A 17,909-nucleotide genomic window follows, 5' to 3' on the forward strand; every position below is an offset into this window, starting at 1 on the left:
CTCAAAAATAGATTTGGGAGAGTTATCAGCAAACACTGTCAGTCAAATGTGCGACCCCACACACGGCAGGTGTGTAGGATCAGAGAACAGAGGAGCCTGAGTGGAACTGTCAGGAATGCTGTCATTCAAGGGAAAATGTATATAAAACAGATTGGGAATGGCCAGAGGAAGGTCATTTCATGGGAGCTGAGAGAGGAGAGCATTTCAAGATAAAGAGAATTAAATGGTTGAGTAGAAAGGGAAACAGGTTGGAAAGGTAAGACAAGGTCAGCTGGTCAGTTGTATGCTGGATTTAGTAATATGAAAGTAGCTATTGTATTTTCTGTATAACATATTTACCCTCAACATGTCATGGGGAGTAAAAAGTGAATAGGAGATTATAAAGTAGGGATGGGATGATGGTGGTTGTTGGGTATTTTGTATACAGTTGGCACTTAAACATACTTGTATGAAGGGAAAAGAGGTAAAGGATGTACAGAGAAAGAGGGAGGCATTTGGGATAAGCTCTACAATGGGGAGGTGTGGGCACGAGGAGAGAGGTGGAGGGATTGGTGTTCTCTTCTCTGAACCAGGACAGAATGACCCTCCATAGGTATCAGGATGTGTGATCTGTTCTCAGAGAAATAAGGACGTCAGACACCCTTTCTTCACTCGAGTTCCTATAGATTTGAAATATGATTTCCCACATAATGACCATTAAAGTAAAAATTTAATAATCTAAAAACTGAGGGTGTTTCCCTTCACTCTTGAAATGAGCATGCCCTGCCTGTACATTAATTATGTGCAGAATTTTTTTCTCCTAGCACAGTGTCATTTCATACCAGGCATCCAGAGAAGAAATGGGCTTCTGCCATTTCTGCCATCCAGGAAGAAATTTCACATATACCCTTTTGTACATAAAGTAGAAGTTAAAAATCCTAGTTTTATTGTTACATACACTGAGGTTAAGCTTCTGGTAAACGTGCTTTTAGGTGGAAATAATATTTCATAAGAAGAGTCATGGGGTGGTCAAGCAGGAGCCATGCTCCCATGCCCCTGCTGGCACTGTCCACCCCAGATGCTTTCAGAATAAGTGAAATAAGTAAAGTAAGTGAATAAACATGAATACTCTGAAGCCAGTCACTTCCCTGCTTTCAGCTCAGTTTCTTCATCTCTAAACTTATCAATTTGAATTGCATGTTTTTCTGAGCTCATTTTTACTTTAATATTAGCTCTAGTTTTCCTTTAATATTAGAGTCTTTCATTTCATTTTTCTTACGATGTTTCTTCAGATTTGGGGTGGAAGCAGCAGGTAGCTCACATTTTACTGGTGAAGGCATAAGAGACAATTTTATATCCAGTAACAATGTGGAATTGTTGGATCATGTTTCTAATATCGAAGATTTCCTTTGTAGAAAATCTTTTAGAGAGAGGCAGAATGAGAGCCTTTAAAATAGCAATATTATTTTTTTAAAACTGTGACTTCTAAAATGTATGAAAATGCAATTATGTTTAAAAATATATTCATATTTTTCTTAAGAAGCAACATAATTACATAAAGCAAACTAAGACGTGAACACGTTGCAGTCAGTAGTACTAATAGGACCCTGAGGCCGTGGCCTCCTTAAAAACTGAGACTCAATTTGTTTGGTTATTCCAGATGAATTATGAAATTTCTTCATTTAATTTTCCCTAGGATATTGGCTTGGCATATATAAACCACCTGGTGGAGAGAGGAGAATATGACATAGCAGCACGGTAATGATGACATTTTCACTATTATTTGCTATATAAATAGAAATGACCAAAGTTAACAATGAAAATAAGCCATTCTTTGCAGTTGACAGATTTTTTTCAGCATATTTTTAACAGAGACAGTTTTTGAATATTAATGGCTTCAACCACAGAATGAATTAATAGATAGCATTCCCCCAGCTATCTCATTGTCATCAAAGGGGGATTTTTTTTCACTATTTAATGAGAAAGGTATCAAGAACCATGAAGGTTCTGAGATTTGTAAGCTAATGGGTTAGCCTGCTACAGTTTCTTGGGTGCTGGCAGAAGACATGCTACTCCTGGGACAGAGCTAATGGACTGTGTCAGCAATAATGGTAGCCAGAGTACTACTGTAGGAGTAGCAGTAACAGGAGTATCTGCGTTTGCCCCAGATCCCCAATCCCCATTCCCACGGTGCAATGTAGAGTGAGCCAGGTGACCCTGCTCATGCAGTGGGTTGTGTTACAGGAGAGGAAACCTGCACTTAGGGTTTCTAGTGGGCAGTAAGCCTGCCTGCCCTTTGATGCAGAAGACAACATTACCTTCATTGTACTGGCCAGTAAGCAAACCTGCCCTTTGCTCTGGAGGGAGCCACCATCTGTGTCCTCTAATTTCTTGGGGTATTTGCTTTGCAAGCATCCTTGAAAGATGGTCTGGAACAAAGTGCCTCTGTTCAAAATTCAAATGGGATTGTTTCCCACCAAGAAGGTGGCAATGAAATGGAAGTGATCAGACCCCAGGATCCTGGGTTGCAGGGGTCCGTGGTAGGCAGAAAACATGAGTGTCGTGTTGTGGTCACGTGGGTCTGTGTTGGTGCTCCCACTGGAGCTGTCCAGCACCGGAAGGTTGCCTTCCAGCCTGCTTTGAGTCTCCTGAGATTATGCAAGAAAATGTGTTTCCTTGATGTGTAAAGTAAGGTTTCATTCATACATAAACAGTCCTCCAGATTATATACTATGATAGGATTCTAATTTTCAGAAATCTGACTTCGTAGTCCATAAGTTAAAGCCATCAGGAAGGGTCTGCCACTTTCAGATATGATGAATTTTCTTCAAGGCAAAAAAGGTCCTGAAACCAGCAATGCTCATCTGGGTAAACGGGAAACTCAGAACAGGCAAATAGGAAAACTCCTAATCATAGTCTTCTGAAAGAAATTCATCTTTATTTGTAAATATTTTGTATTAGTTTTTATAAGTTCCATCAACTTGTGTATATAACCAAGTAACAGTAATATCTTTATTGGCACTTGAGATAGAAATTTGTCAAAACTCTGGGAAGAGAGATTTATCTAAACCACTGGGGAAAGTATCCACTTATTCAGTCTCTGTTTATTTTTTTATTTATATTCTCTTTCTCCCTGGGATGTTTGTACTGCCAGCAAATGCCAGAAAATTCTTGGGAAAAATGCAGCACTCTGGGAATATGAAGTTTATAAATTTAAAGAAATTGGACAACTTAAGGTAAGCAAAGCTTTAAGTCTTAATTTTTGCATGTGGTATATTAATATTGAGATGGAAATAAAATTAAGATAATAGTTTTTTAGTAGCAAGAGACTATTATCAGCTGGAAAGAAAAATCAAACTTAGAAATTAGTTTCAAAATATAAACCTAGTGTAAAAAGTATATGCATATGTAATATATATTGTATGTTATAGCATTGTAATATTATATATTAAACATATGATGTTTTCACTTTCTTATCTTTTCCCAGTTCTGTGTTTAGATGAAGTTTTCATGTTCTTTTTAATAACTTTTGAAAACAGATATAATCTTATCTAATAGATTGTAAAACATGAAACTTTTTAAAAATTTGTTAAAGAATTAATGTATTTTTCAAATAATATTTTACCTTCTGGAAGCCAGACAGAAAAATTTGACCACTTGGCTCCAATGAATAATTTTGTTGTTTTATTTTTTCCAAATATTTCACCTTAGTGTACAATATCCAAATCAATAAAGTATTGTTTGTTTGAAGCATTTTTTTAGAATTTTCAGTATTTGTGGGCCTTTTGAATGCTGTCTTGGAGTTACAAATATGCTTTCAAAACTTCCCAGGTACTTGGCTAGTGAGCTCTGTGACTTCTCCTAGGTTTGCCCCATTAATGTTACTCTTCCCTTAAGGCCACAATGACACTTCTTACTGGGGCCACTGGGCTCTCCCTGTAGGAGGATTTCATCCAGTCTTGCAGCTCCATTTACCTCGATGGCTCCATGACACAGACCTCTGTTTTGAATTGTGATGGTCCTTTCTCCTTGTATATATGCCTGATAGTGATAACTCAAATTATTATAAATGCATTTCTTTCACAAATTTGGCCCTTCTGCTTTCAGTCTGTGTTTATGACAGACAATATACCCATTCCCCAATGCTTAATAGCTTAAATCCACTGCTCTTGATGAGAACATCTTGCTCACTCCTTCCTTCTATAATATTTAATCTCCACCTCTTGTCGGTTTTGCCACACCAATACCAAATGGGCCTCTCCTCTTCCCCTCTGGTACCACTGCTTTAATCCTTGCCCAAGCCATTGCGAGTGCTTTCTGATAGATCTGCCAGCAACCTTAGCCCAAATTTAGGTGCTTAAAGAACCAAATCTAGCCAGGTGTGGAAGCTCTCACCTGTAGTTCCAGCTACTCTGAAGGCTGAAGTGAGAGGATGGGTTGAGCCCAGGAGTTTGAGGTTGAAGTGAGCTGTGAAGACACCACTGCACTGTAACCTGGGCAATAGAGCAAGACTCTGTTTCAAAAAAAAAACAATGACAAATCTGGAGGCTGGGCTGTGTGGCTCAAGCCTGTAATCCTAACATTCTGGGGGGCCAAGACAGGAGGATCTCTTGAGGTCAGGAGTTTAAAGTTGCAGTGAGCTGTGATCCAGCCACTACACTTTAGTCAGGACAACAGAGCAAGACTCTGTCTCAAAACAAACAAATGAAAAAAAAAGCAAAATATGACTCTTACCTCCCTAATATGTATTGCTTCCCTCCTGACTATTGAATCAAACTGGAATTCCTGTCATGACCCAAGCACCCCTTCCTCTCTACCCTCATCTCCCTTTCAGCCACACGCCCCCACCCCCCACCATCTCACATCTCTGGACCCCTTGGACCTCGCTGCACACAAGTGCATGTTCAGGGCTCCATGCCTTTGTTCATGTTGTTCTCCTGCCAGATGTCCTTCCCCCCCTTTCTTTGCCTGATAAACCTAGGGCTTTAGGAGGCAAGATTCTCCTCTGTTGCCACAGTGCTTTTTTAACCCTCTCTTATAATACCACATATCATTATTACTTGTTTTAATGTCTACTTATCTTCCTTCTGGGGCTGTGAGCTCCTTGGGGATAGTGACTGCAGCTCCATGTCCCCATTACAAAGCTATGGTGTATAGGGCACTATAGGGTCATTGAACAGTATTTGGAAATTTGACTTTTAACACAGCACTGAAAATATCTGAAGAATACAAGATTTATTTTTCCTAATGTCAAAGATGATTATGAATTGTTAAAGGTTGATATACTCTAATTTAAGGAAGAAAGATGAATAGATGACCTATACTGCTTGATTACTTAACAAATTGACCTTTATAATCTCTATGACCTTCTCCTTCCTATTATTTAGATTTTCATTAATTCATCAGAAAGAACAGAGATAAAGGTTAATCTAGACAATTTTTTTATTCATTCATACATAATGCATGTGTATATACTTTTGAAAATATAATTTATTGTTAGAAAGTAATATGCCTTTGAATCTTTTCTCTTCAGAATAATTTTCCAAAGTACTCTGTTGCCTTAAATTTATAAAGTAAAAATATACTTTTGTGGTTTTTGCATAATTGGAATAGTTTTGTTTTGCCACTTTTTAAAGGATTGTTTTTTCCCTTTCCCTTCCCTAGGCTATTAGTCCTTATTTGCCAAGAGGGGATCCAGTTCTGAAACCACTCATCTATGAAATGATCTTACATGAATTTTTGGAAAGTGATTATGAGGTACAGAATTCCGACATGGTCATAATTACTTGTTCTCGATGGGAAATGTTAAGAATCAAGACAATAATACAGTGGAGCAAGAGCAATTGGTTTTTTTTTTTTTTTTTTTTTGAGACAGAGTCTCGCTTTGTTGTCCAGGCTAGAGTGAGTGCCGTGGCGTCAGCCTAGCTCACAGCAACCTCAAACTCCTGGGCTCGAGTGATCCTACTGCCTCAGCCTCCTGGGTAGCTGGGACTACAGGCATGCGCCACCATGCCCGGCTAATTTTTTTATATATATATCAGTTGGCCAATTAATTTCTTTCTATTTATAGTAGAGACGGGGTCTCGCTCTTGCTCAGGCTGGTTTTGAACTCCTGACCTTGAGCAATCCGCCCGCCTCGGCCTCCCAAGAGCTAGGATTACAGGCGTGAGCCACAGCGCCCGGCCGAGCAATTGGTTTTTAAAGGAAACAAATTTGTACTTTGCATGTGGTAGATGAAACTGAGGTAGATAAACTCTGATGATAACTAATGTTTATGTAGACAGTGAAAACACCTACTCCATGTACATTTTAAAGAATTTTTAAAGTTAGCTGCTTGCTAGATCTAAAGAAAAAGGGCTAAGTACTCTTTTATGGATTTCATAAATAGAATAGCAACTGCTGTTAGTGCTTGCCCTACTCCTAAAGAATTCAGAAACTTTTAAACCCTGAGCTTCAGAACTAAGTTGACCAAAGGAGAATTAAAGAGAAATTAGAGAACAGGATTGGCAAAGCGCATTAGAAATTCTCTGTTTGCTTATTAAAGAGAAAGCAGTACATATGTTATTTGTGTACTATACACTCTGTACTTTTTATATGCATATTGCAATTTTATACTTCCAACACTGTAAGTAGTAATGTCCTAGTTTAGCAGATGAGAAAACCAAAGACTAATGAAATTGTCTAAGCCATACATTTAGTAAATAGTCATGCATGATTTGAATTTAAATTTAATGTTGCAAGCACCCAGCAGGACTATAATTTTTAACATTTGTTCATTTAGCACTCATTTATTCAGAAAAACATCTGTGTAGTGCCTACCGTATTCTGGGAATGTGCTAGATAAGCATAGGCATACAAATACAAGTGGAGTGATGCCCATTCAGTTGATAGTTCATATTCTAAGTCATAACCAAGCATGTAAACCAGTGGTTCTCAGCTGGAGCTGATTTTTCCCCCCAAGGGAACATTTGGCAACATCTAGAGACATGTTTGGCTGTTGGGGCTGGCAAGTTGATCATACTGACATTTAGTGGGCAGTGTCAGGATGCTGCTAAATGTCCTACGATGCACAGGACAGCCCCCTGCAATGAATGATCTGTCCTCAATTGTCAGTAGCCTGAGGTTGAGAAACTCTGATATAAACAGGTGAATTACTGTATAATATGCTAGGTGCTCTAATAAAGCTATGACCAAAGTGTTGCTGAGACTCCGCCTTCTTCCCCTCTGTCCAGAGAAAACCACAGGGTTTCTATTGAGCAGGTTCTAGAAAAGGCTGGTGAGCTCTTTCTCAAACTGTGACCCATGCTGGAAGGATCCAGGAAACCAGGAGATGTAACATGTTGGACCTCAGCTGCTGTTTTCCAGCGTCTGCCCAATCTCTGTGGTCTTTCATGGAAGTAGCAACGTCTTCCACTCCTTTGAAAGTTGGGGGCTTAACCCATCAACGATTTTTCACTTTGATTCTTCATAACATGAAGCATTGTCATTGCCGCCTTATATTTTGGTGTTGTGATGATTTACAACCTGTCTTTTTCCAACAGGAATATGAGATGGCTTGCAAAAGGTTAATATGTGGAAATAGGAAATAGGCAATCAGACTAGAAGGGGATTGAGAAAATGAACTCCTAAATGCTGAAGTACAAAGCACCTTGTTAACATACTTTTTAAACCAATATCTAATTCAATTTAAGGAGGGGTAATACAGCAAACACTGCATTTTAACTGTTAGATGACTTTAGATATTTAAAATAGTGGTCTTTTACCCTAATAACCTAAGTTTTTGGTCAGTTACTGTCAACCAAGTGTTCCTGGATACATAAGTCATAAGCATCCAAATCTGTGTATCATGCTATAGTTTATTTACTTGTATAAGCCTGTATTCTTAACATAGGAAGGGTCTACGTGCTTTAGCATGAATTAAACTTGAACAGAATATTTCTTAAGTAATTGCACATGCTAACCAGGGTGGTTTGTTTCTTCATCTTCTCTCACTAGTGTGTGTTACAGTGTCATAATCCAGTCTACTCTAGTGGCACAGAGCTGTTCCTTTCTAGATGTGTAAAGATTTCATAGTAATAGTTTCTGTCACTGACAGCCTACTAGAGGCATGGTTCCTATTCGTTTCCTATTCAATTCAATTCAATTCAATATATCTTTATTTGGAACCTTCTGTTGTCTAGAATTGGGCTGACTGCTCAGATAGATCCAAGGGGGAAAAAAAAAACCAAAAAACACAGTCTTAGCTTTTAACAGGTTTCCAGGCCGACTGGGCAGACCATGTTAACAAGCGGTAAGCAACTAGAAAATAAGTAAGGCAGAACAGTCTGTTCTATAAGACATCTAAAGAGAGAAAAACCATTATTGGCCATAATTACTGAAAAAGATTTCTTCAGCAAAGAAAGATTTACTAGTTTCCAGTATGTTCTCAGTACATAGAGTGGCCATCATAAATGTCCTATCTTTGTACATCTTCCCAAAGGAAAGAGAATTATGAGAGTGTTCTGTGAAAATGATGAAAAAAGTACAAACTTTATTTAGAAACACTAAAGTATATTATTTTTAAAGTAATGTAATTTAAGCATAAACATTTTGTTTTTATGATTCTGTTACAGTTATTTCACATGATTCAACTCTTTCTTTTTCAAGAAACTGTTTTAAATCATGTATCATCAAAGTTATCCTGTTGACTCATATCTGAAAGACTTTTGACTGAAACTGAAAGGAATAAGCCTGACTTAACCATAGAGCTTGCAGATGTTTTTCCTGCATGTTTTAGGAATCTGCCTGGTCAGTACTATTAAGGAGGCTGTAAATAATTTCTTTTTAGTTCATAAGCTCTTATAAATATTTGATATTTTCGCTTCCATTATTCTCAATGCTTAATTTTGAATTAAATTGTCACATAATTTATAAAATAGCAATGTTCTGTAACAACACTTTTGATCACATAGTATGTGGATGAAAATTTTGTGCTCCTAAATGAAGCACTAGAGGTGAGATTACAAAAAACAAACTGTAGTTCTCTGGAAGATTATCATGTTGATTTTCTTTTGTTCCTAAAAATTATGAAGTGATACGATTTTCTTGGAGGTCATGATGCTTCAGAACTTATTTGTATGGGGTTTCTAGTAATATGCGTATAGCTTTGCTTATTAATTTACAACCTAACAGCTGTTTTAAATAGTTAAGCTTTAATATTAATGATAAATGTTTGCATGTTAAAAGTGGGAAGATTTCTATGACATTTCATTTAATGAATATTTTCTGACCTTTTACTTTAATGGATACTGAGGTGTTCTATAACTTTGTTTATTCTATCATAACAGCTCCCTGATGACTATGTCCTTTAATAATAATGACCACAGGGTTGATTTTATCAATATTTCTTAGGTAGCACATTTATTCAAAGGTACACAAACACAGTTAAGCCTAGAGAAACCCAATGTGAAATGTAATAAATGTGTATTTCAGTTTATGGTGGGGTCATCATGCTTTTATCACACAATATTACTGGTCATTTGTCTTATTTTGTGTTAGAAGTTGGCATTACTGTGAAGCTGTTCCATAGATAGGGGAAGAGAAAATGGGACCAAGCTTTCTTCTTTCCCTGAACAGTATTTTATTCCTAGGCTAGGGGCTACTGAAAGCTGCCAGTATTTGGGTGGAAATCTTTTCAGAGTCTTTTATGTTCCACAGTGGTAAGAAAACAGAAACTTGATCCAAAGTATCATTTTGGGTCTACGAACAATTTAAGTTCTAATTAAATTCCCTCCCCAAATCTCTAAAGTAAAATTGCAATTATGCTAATATTATGTAAAAGGTTATAATTTAAATGGAAAGTGAAAGATCTATTAGTCTGGTTTCTTACCATCCTTCCTAGGGATTACTTTAGTAGAAATTCGGTAGAACTTTAAAGGAAACTATATTCCTGATTCCTTTGTGATTTTCTTCTTACCAAATCCTGGTGCTTTATAGAAACAACTTCTATCGGACAATTTTTATTTCTATATATCATTTAAATAAATTCAGAATAGTTCATTAAAGCATTAGTAGAGTTATATAATGTTAATTTTTTTAAGTGATATGGACATTTTTACTTCTCTCTGCTGTCTTTTGAATACATTTTTTTCCCTAAAGATTGTCAAGGATCAGTAAGTAAACTACTCCACCATACTTTGAGTTATAAAACCTGGGGGCTCAAGTTGAGAATCAGGAGGGCAGAGACTGAGCAGGGTACTGGCCAAGAATCAGTTGTAGGAGGGAAATAGGATCACATTAAGGGATCTAAGGTTTCTGTCCGAACCACAAAATTTGAGATCCAGATATAGCCAGGATAAGGACTAGGGGATAAGACTTGAGCCAAAGTCATAAATCCCAACATAAAACAAGGGCTAGAAGTCAAGAGTGGAAGGAGGACAAAGATGGAGAGTTGTTAAAGATACAGAATGCTGGACAGTTTCACTGCAGGAGCTGCCCTGTCCCCAGCAGGGCCTCTGTGTACAGTTGTGCTGACTGCATAGTGCATAGCCAGCAGCCCAGGCCTCAAGTGCATGGAAGGTGGTGAGGAAAGTAGTTGACTTGGATAATATCTGTAAGATGTTTAGCGATATCATCTAAATGTTATAGTTAGTTCAAAATGAGGATGGAGCCAGTCAAACCTAAACTCTGTCTATGTAGTGGTGCTTTATAGAAGGAATTAGGATACCTTTCTTAGTTGTACATTTCATGAAAATAAGAACAGCAGTAGATGGCACTACCTACTTGAATGTTAAATGGAGGTTATTGCTCAGTGATGCTACCTGCTACCCTTAACTATCCTCAAATCCATAAGCTGAAAATTGGTGAAATGTTTATTGATCAAAGGTTTAATCATAAAATTATTTGGTCTGTTACGTAACTACTTTTAAGCATTGTGTAAACTATTAATATTTGGATCGTTCTAAGGATATAGGAAAAATCAAACTCAGTTTCTGTCACTATACCCTCCCAACACAGAATGCTCCTGTGAGCCCCTGTCAGTAAGTAAACTGCGCCACCACACTTTGAGATATAAAACATGAGGAGCTGAAGGTTAAGCCGATCAGCAGTGGCCAGTGATTTAATCAATCGTGCTTATGTAATGAAGCTTCCATTAAAATCCAAAAGGGACTGGGTTCAGAGAGGTTCCTGGAGAGTGGTGTGCCCAGAGAGGGCATGGAAGCTCCATGCCTCGTCCCACATATCTCGTCCTGTACATTTCTTCCACCTGGCTGTCCTTCTGTATCGTTTATAATATTCTTTATAATAAACCAGTAAATGTAGGGAAAGTGTTTTCCTGAGTTCTGTGAGCCGCTCTAGCAAATTAGTCAAACCAAAGGGGCGGGTGTTGTGGGAACCCCAGTTTGTAGCTGACCAGTCAGAAGTAAAGGTGATAACCTATTATTCGCAATTGGCAAGTATGAAATGGGGCCAGTCTTGTGGGCCTGAGCCCTCAGCCTGTGGGATCTGAGCCATCTCCAGGCAGGTAGTGTCAGAATGGAATCGAGTAGAGAGCACCCAGCTGATGTCCATTGCAGAGCTGTTTGCTTGCTTGGTGTGTGTGGGGGGGAACCCTCTCCACCCCCTGGAAGTTGGGGGCTGGGGCTAAGAAGTTCAGCCCTGTAATCCTGCCTCAGTCTTTCCTGTGACCAGCCTCCAGCCTGAAGCTCCCTGGTGGCTGCCAGCCTTACTACTCTGATGGTTCCAAGGATTTTAGGAGTTGTGTACCAGGGAGCAAAAAGAAGACCAAGTGCACATTTCACAATATCACCATTATTATTCCATTGAAAGAGTGTTCTTTTTCTGTTTTTCCCCTTTGTTTAGGGTTTTGCCACATTGATCCGGGAGTGGCCTGGGGACCTGTATAACAATTCAGTAATAGTTCAAGCAGTTCGGGATCACCTGAAGAAAGACAGTCAGAACAAGACTCTGCTTAAAACCCTGGCAGAATTGTGAGTATATTTTAGTGCTGCTTTTTTCACATCAATCTACACTGAAAAGGTTTTTATACTTTAAGATTTGGCAAACTCTGAATGGGGAGGATGCCTTTTATACTGTTTTCCTTCATTTACTCCTACTAAAAACTTTTCATAAACTTCACATGAACAATCAGAAGGAAAGGACAAGGAGTGAAACCATACAACTGTAATGTAGTCTGTTTCCCAGAGGTGAGGAGCCCTAGGCCGCAGCAGCTGGGAGTGATTAGGAAACAGTCGTTAGGAAACAGAGGGGTGCCAGGTTTCAGGCCACTCACGCATCACAGTTTCCCAGTGAGCAAGGCTCTGGATTCTGTTCTTGGATCTTCAAGTTGGTTAATCTCTCCAGTGTCAGATTCCTTATCTATAAGATCACACAGGTAACCATTACTCAAGGAATAATTTTAAGCTTTAAATGAGATATCATAAGAGAGGACTAAGCACAGTGCCTGACACTGAGTCAGGGCTCAGAAAATGGCAGCTTGGTTAGTATTTTTCACATTTATTGGGCTCTTGCAGTGACACAGGCTTTGTGCTGGATGTCCGTCCTACAGAGGTAGATGAAGCTACTCATGCTGTCAGGGAGCTTTGGTCTCGGGAAACAAGAATGGTACCGCAGGTCTATCCAAGAAGACCGTCCCCACGTCAGACTCTCCTTGGCACCCCCACCACCTGGGACCACCCCTCTCCCATTTTCTCACTTCTTTTGCCCAAAACCATCAAAGGGACACCAAAATGGCCTAGAATCCAGGACTGCATCAGACTTTCCGCAGGGGAGGCCGTGTTCGTGGCATTCTGAGTTGGAACACTAATCACTTTCTCTTGGAAGCATTGTCCCAGACGCCACTTAGATCCTGTGGCACTGTTCATGTGGGCTAATGGTGTCATTTCAGTTCAACTGGCTTTCCGGTGCTGGCTTAGGGACTTAAAGTGAAAAACATTGTTTCAACAAAAAAGCACATTTCAATTTTATACAACCTCCTTACAAATAAGCTTTTGAAATATAACCCATTTGTCAGGTGAACACCGATTGTAGGAATTTTAACTGATTTTTCTATTACTAAAATGAGAATTTTCTTCATTATGGACTATAGTTTCTTGAATGTATGGATTTCTGTAAAACTTAGGAGGCTGAGCCCCAAATGAAGAAAATTTTTATTACTTGATATTGTAAATTTTCTGAAGTTTCAATGAGGAAACTCATTGGAAAGGAAAATTCTGAGAAAGGCATACTTATTGGTCAGATATAGTTAGATCCTAAGGAACGTTTTTCTAAATAAAGTTAACTTTTCTCTCTGAACAAGTATTTCCATTTTAATATTGTGAAACATGATCTGTGTGTGTGTTAAATAGAGTGGTTGATGAATATTAATGAAAAAATTTTGTGTTACCAGGTACACCTATGACAAAAACTATGGCAATGCTCTGGAAATATACTTAACATTAAGACATAAAGACGTTTTCCAGTTGATTCACAAGCATAATCTTTTCAGTTCTATCAAGGATAAAATTGTTTTATTAATGGATTTTGATTCAGAGGTAATGTACTCTTTATTTTAATACTGATACATTATTTTTACTATTCCAGATTTTTAGTAATTAGACATGTATCCAAATGCTAGATTGGTGAATCAGTCACATAGCTTGCTGTATGCAGATCATGCTTGGAAGAATCTGACCCTAACTAGATTTATTAGTTGTTTTAGTAGTTGGCATTCAGGAATCCTTTCCTTGATGTGCTTATTCTGTAAAAGTAATTGTAAATTACTGTGGAAATTAATGTAAATTAATGTGGAACTTTTAAAGGTGTGTGTATGTAAAGCAATTTCTTGGTAAAACAACTTATGTAATTCATAGAAATAAAGAAATTAGGCATATGCTTTAATCCTCATTTAACCCTCTTAGACTATGCTCCAGAATTAGAAAAGATAAGTGAACTTATGTTTTGATTCACTTATTACTATTTTATTTCTTGGCATTCACAGATCCAGCATGTGGGATTTCCATTGATCTCAGTTGCTGCTCAGGTCTAGGAGTTGTGGGATGTGTTATTTTATTACAGGATAAATTTGAATAGTGGGCTGCTTAACTAATAAGTGGTTCTAGCCTCCACAGCTCACAGTGGCTCACGTAAAGTGGTATAAACTCTGTGTGTGTTCTAAAAAAGGAATCTAATTACAAGTGCTGGTGATAGTAATAACAAGGTTCATAAAACACACTGTTCTTATTCCAAAAACAGAAATTTTAGATAAATCAAAGAGTAGAACCCTAAAGTTTCCAAAAGGATTAATGCATTTTTCAATTATATTCTACTGTATTTAGGGGTGTTACGTGCTATATTAATCTCCACAAACTTAAACTTAATTTAGATGGAAGCTAGATCTACCTCTTTTTCTCAAAGGTTCTTTAACCCATTTTTTTAAATACTGAGTCAAGTCTTTTAGAGACTACAAATCTACAAAGAATTATGTAGTTTCAAGGAAGTTCCTGTAGAGAGTCTCTGCTTCTGTAGCAGAAGTTGATTAACAGGATGAGATGCTAATACAAAAATTAATTAAATTTTCCTCATATTCAGTGTCCCTCATGCCAACCTCCCCTTTGCCCCCACCATGTGTCTCCAGAGCTTAGTTTTTGCATGTGTAGCTGTGGAAGAAAAGATGAATGAGCTAAAACTAATTGCTATTCAAGAGTATGAACGAAAGGTAAGGAATCAGAGTTTTCTGATTAGAAGAGACCTAGGGATACTCTACTCCCACAGCAAGTGTGGAGCAGACAGCTGGGAGGCAGCAAGTTGCAAGCAGGACCCAGGTGTTCTGTGTGAGCCTCAGCCTGGTGGGCTGTCTTCCCACTACCTCTTGTCATAAACTATCTAATTTGTGTTCCTGAATGGTAAAAGTGGTTAAAGTAAGTTCTAAAAGTCCATGAGCTTCATATCATTGTGAAACTTCAGGTGTCTCATTCCTTTCCTGGCTCTTGTCCCCTTCTCCATATAAGGACCAGCTCCTTATGTCTGTGAAATCTCAGAGGACAGCTTGGTCAAGTTGTAGGTATAAAAGGGAAGCTCGTTTTCATGGTACTGATAAAGAGATGCTCTCCATAACTACTGAGAGTCACGTGAGAACTTGTGAAGATATCTGAGACGTCAAGGGGCCTAAATACATATAGTCAGATTGTTTTGTGTTTGCTAAGTTATAGCCAGGCACCATTTTAGCAGTATGCAAAACACATAGGCCTCAGACTGAGACACATTTGAAAATTCATTTCTTTACAAATATCGTTTTATTACATAAGGGCCATTGTAAAGCTAAGGGCCTCTTTAAGTATAGAAAATGAGCTCTCTACCTTTGACTGTGGTAGCATATGCATGGCATTGCGTTTAGTCTTCTTAAATAGCAGATTTCAATGACTGGCTATTTTTTTATGTTTCAGAAAGCTGTTGACATGCTTTTGGACAATGAAGATAAAATTTCAGTGAGTGCTTTTTGTTTTTATGTGTGTTATCAGATGAATGTTTGGGACTACTGTAGCCATAAAGAAGAAAGATGTTTATCAGATAATTTGGCAGCTGTGTTTATGTCCTCATAACTCCACATTTAAACTCTTCTTTTTCCCTAGATTAAAAAGGTGGTGGAAGAATTAGAAGACAGACCGGAGTTGCAGCACGTGGTAAGCATGGCAGTCTCCTTCTTTTGCCCTTTTGATTGGTTGGTGGATGAATCACCCTGCAGTACTGGTGTGAGGATACTGCAGTGAACTCTTCAAGGAGGTGAATACTCAGATTGGAGGTTTGACCACAAACAATGTTTGCTAATGATTAAAATGTGACGTATACTGTGAATCTGAGGTTAGGGATTAATTCCAGATCAGGCACTTGCATTTTGACTCACAATTGAATTGTGATGGAAAAACATTATGTATATATCTATATATAACTATAACATAATATTATAATTATATATATATAATTATAATGAATATTTTTGTGTTATAGTGTGCCTAAGAGTAAGCACCCCCCCCACCCCCCGTAGTTACCATTAAGTACAATCATGGCATAAATTACAGCAAAGATAGTAGTGCTCTGCAGATACCAAGTTCTCCTGTCAAGGAAATACCATACATTCGTCTGGGTTTAGGACTACAGAGTGATAAAAAAATAAGTAGAGCCTCTTTTTTTTTTTTTTTTTTTTTTTTGTTCCTCACCCTGGCAATAGCTAATCTCACTTCTCTCGTGCAGTCTTGGTGGTTGTGCTACTAAGGCCCACTATTCTAGATTTTCTTGGGGGCTCCTTTGATTCTTTGCTTTGTATAATCATGGGAATAAAGTAGGAGTAGATGTTTTCTATGTCCTGTAAAATTTATGCAAGAAAAGGCTTCAGTAGACAGGGATTACACCAGTAGGACTGTGGGTATCAGATACAATGAATACTTGTGTCTTTGCCTATCTCTTTGCACCCCAAGAGGAGGCTCAGGGAATAAAGTGTTTTATTCAAAATTCAGTTTTATACATTGAAGCTTTTGAATACTCAAGGATAGGAATGTGAGGCACTTTTTTATTCTTTTGCTGTGCAGATGCTATTGCTATATCGCCATGATTAGAAATCTCAAGATTATCTGCTTACCCAAGCAAGGCTTCACACTGCTGGCCACCTTTCATTTATAAAGCAGTGATTTCTGACCTACTTAAGCCACGAGACAGGATTATAGGCAGTAGCTATCTGTGTGACGGTGTAATCAGTTTAATGGTGAGATGGTGGCAGATCCCGCACTGAAATGGCTCATCTTCCCTGCCCAGGCAGTGTATCATCTATATAAATTTGACTCGGCAGAGGTGACAGAGCCTCCCTGTCTTGTTTGTGCTCTGGGGAACAGCACCGTGTATCCCAGCTCACACACTGACCCCAGTGCCAGTAGACTGGTGGGGGTCTTCATTGCACCTCGGCCTGGCAGATGAGTCCAGTCTCGCTGCTCCTGCCTCTCTGTCTTGCCTTAGGGATATGTGAACAGTTAGCTGCACAGGGGTTCTTTAAGGTGCATATGTGATGGTCAGGCTTGTTTGTGGCTGTGTACAACAGCAAATATCAAACATCATCAGCTCACTCATTTACAATCACAGCTTCAGGGGCACACCGAGGCCCTGTGTTTATTATGAACCAATCCACTTGGATACAGCCACTCAAGGTGTGAGTGCACTTTATGTGTTCAGTATGATTAAGTCTTCCTGCCCTCAGTAGGTTGTGAGGGTTTTGTTTACATTGAACATTAAACATTGAACACTGTTTTCTAACATCTGAGTATGATATTGATCATCTTTCCTGTGAGTAGAAAGTCAATTACTTACTTCCTTTGAAGTCCATTAACTTTTTCAGACAGGTAGGGTAATGAATCAATTTTGAAAATTGGTTCAGAACACCTGTATTCTTTATTTTTAGTTTTTATTTTTGTTTTTGATGTCACCAGTATAGGCAGCATTTCAAGACTCAACAAAGAAGAGAATGTGGAATGTATGAGAATTAATTTAACACCTGCTACTTGAATTTTGAAGAACAAATGCTAAACCCATGACTCTACCCCCTTTTATAGAAGAGAATTTTTATAATCTAGGAGAACCACTAATCAATCATCTTGTTTCTTAGCCAAAGCAGATGATGGTGACAATATTAACAATTATAATCAATATTTCTGTAGTGCTTAGTTATATGCCAGGCATGGTTCCCAGTGGTTTACAAATGGCAACTTGTTTAATTCTCAAAACAACCCAATGAGATTTTTGCAGATAAAGAAACTGAGTCACAGTCCTGCCTTCCCAGAGAGATTCTGTTTTCCACTCCTCCATCACCTAGAGATTTTTCCTAAGGACTTCTTCTCCCCCAGCCTCTCTGTGGGAGCTGTTTAGAACTAAAGTAGCAATGCTGCCCGGGTATTGCTTTTTTTTATCTT

The 17,909-nt window shown here is 38.3% G+C and overlaps 1 protein-coding gene across 3 annotated transcripts in view; it reads left to right on the forward strand.

Annotated features, from left to right (window-relative positions):
• VPS41 (VPS41 subunit of HOPS complex) overlaps positions 1 to 17,909 on the forward strand; it is a 178,902-nt gene that overhangs the window by 138,396 nt on the left and 22,597 nt on the right. For all 3 annotated transcript variants that reach the window (XM_012777598.2, XM_076006294.1, XM_076006295.1), the window contains 7 exons: positions 1,676 to 1,737; positions 3,134 to 3,215; positions 5,644 to 5,736; positions 11,821 to 11,948; positions 13,367 to 13,511; positions 15,402 to 15,443; positions 15,588 to 15,638. In XM_012777598.2, coding sequence (XP_012633052.1) covers positions 1,676 to 1,737; positions 3,134 to 3,215; positions 5,644 to 5,736; positions 11,821 to 11,948; positions 13,367 to 13,511; positions 15,402 to 15,443; positions 15,588 to 15,638 — 603 coding nt within the window. The remainder of the gene's footprint in view (positions 1 to 1,675; positions 1,738 to 3,133; positions 3,216 to 5,643; positions 5,737 to 11,820; positions 11,949 to 13,366; positions 13,512 to 15,401; positions 15,444 to 15,587; positions 15,639 to 17,909) is intronic.

The sequence above is a fragment of the Microcebus murinus genome, chromosome 9, assembly GCF_040939455.1.
Source record: "Microcebus murinus isolate Inina chromosome 9, M.murinus_Inina_mat1.0, whole genome shotgun sequence".
Lineage (NCBI taxonomy): Eukaryota > Metazoa > Chordata > Mammalia > Primates > Cheirogaleidae > Microcebus > Microcebus murinus.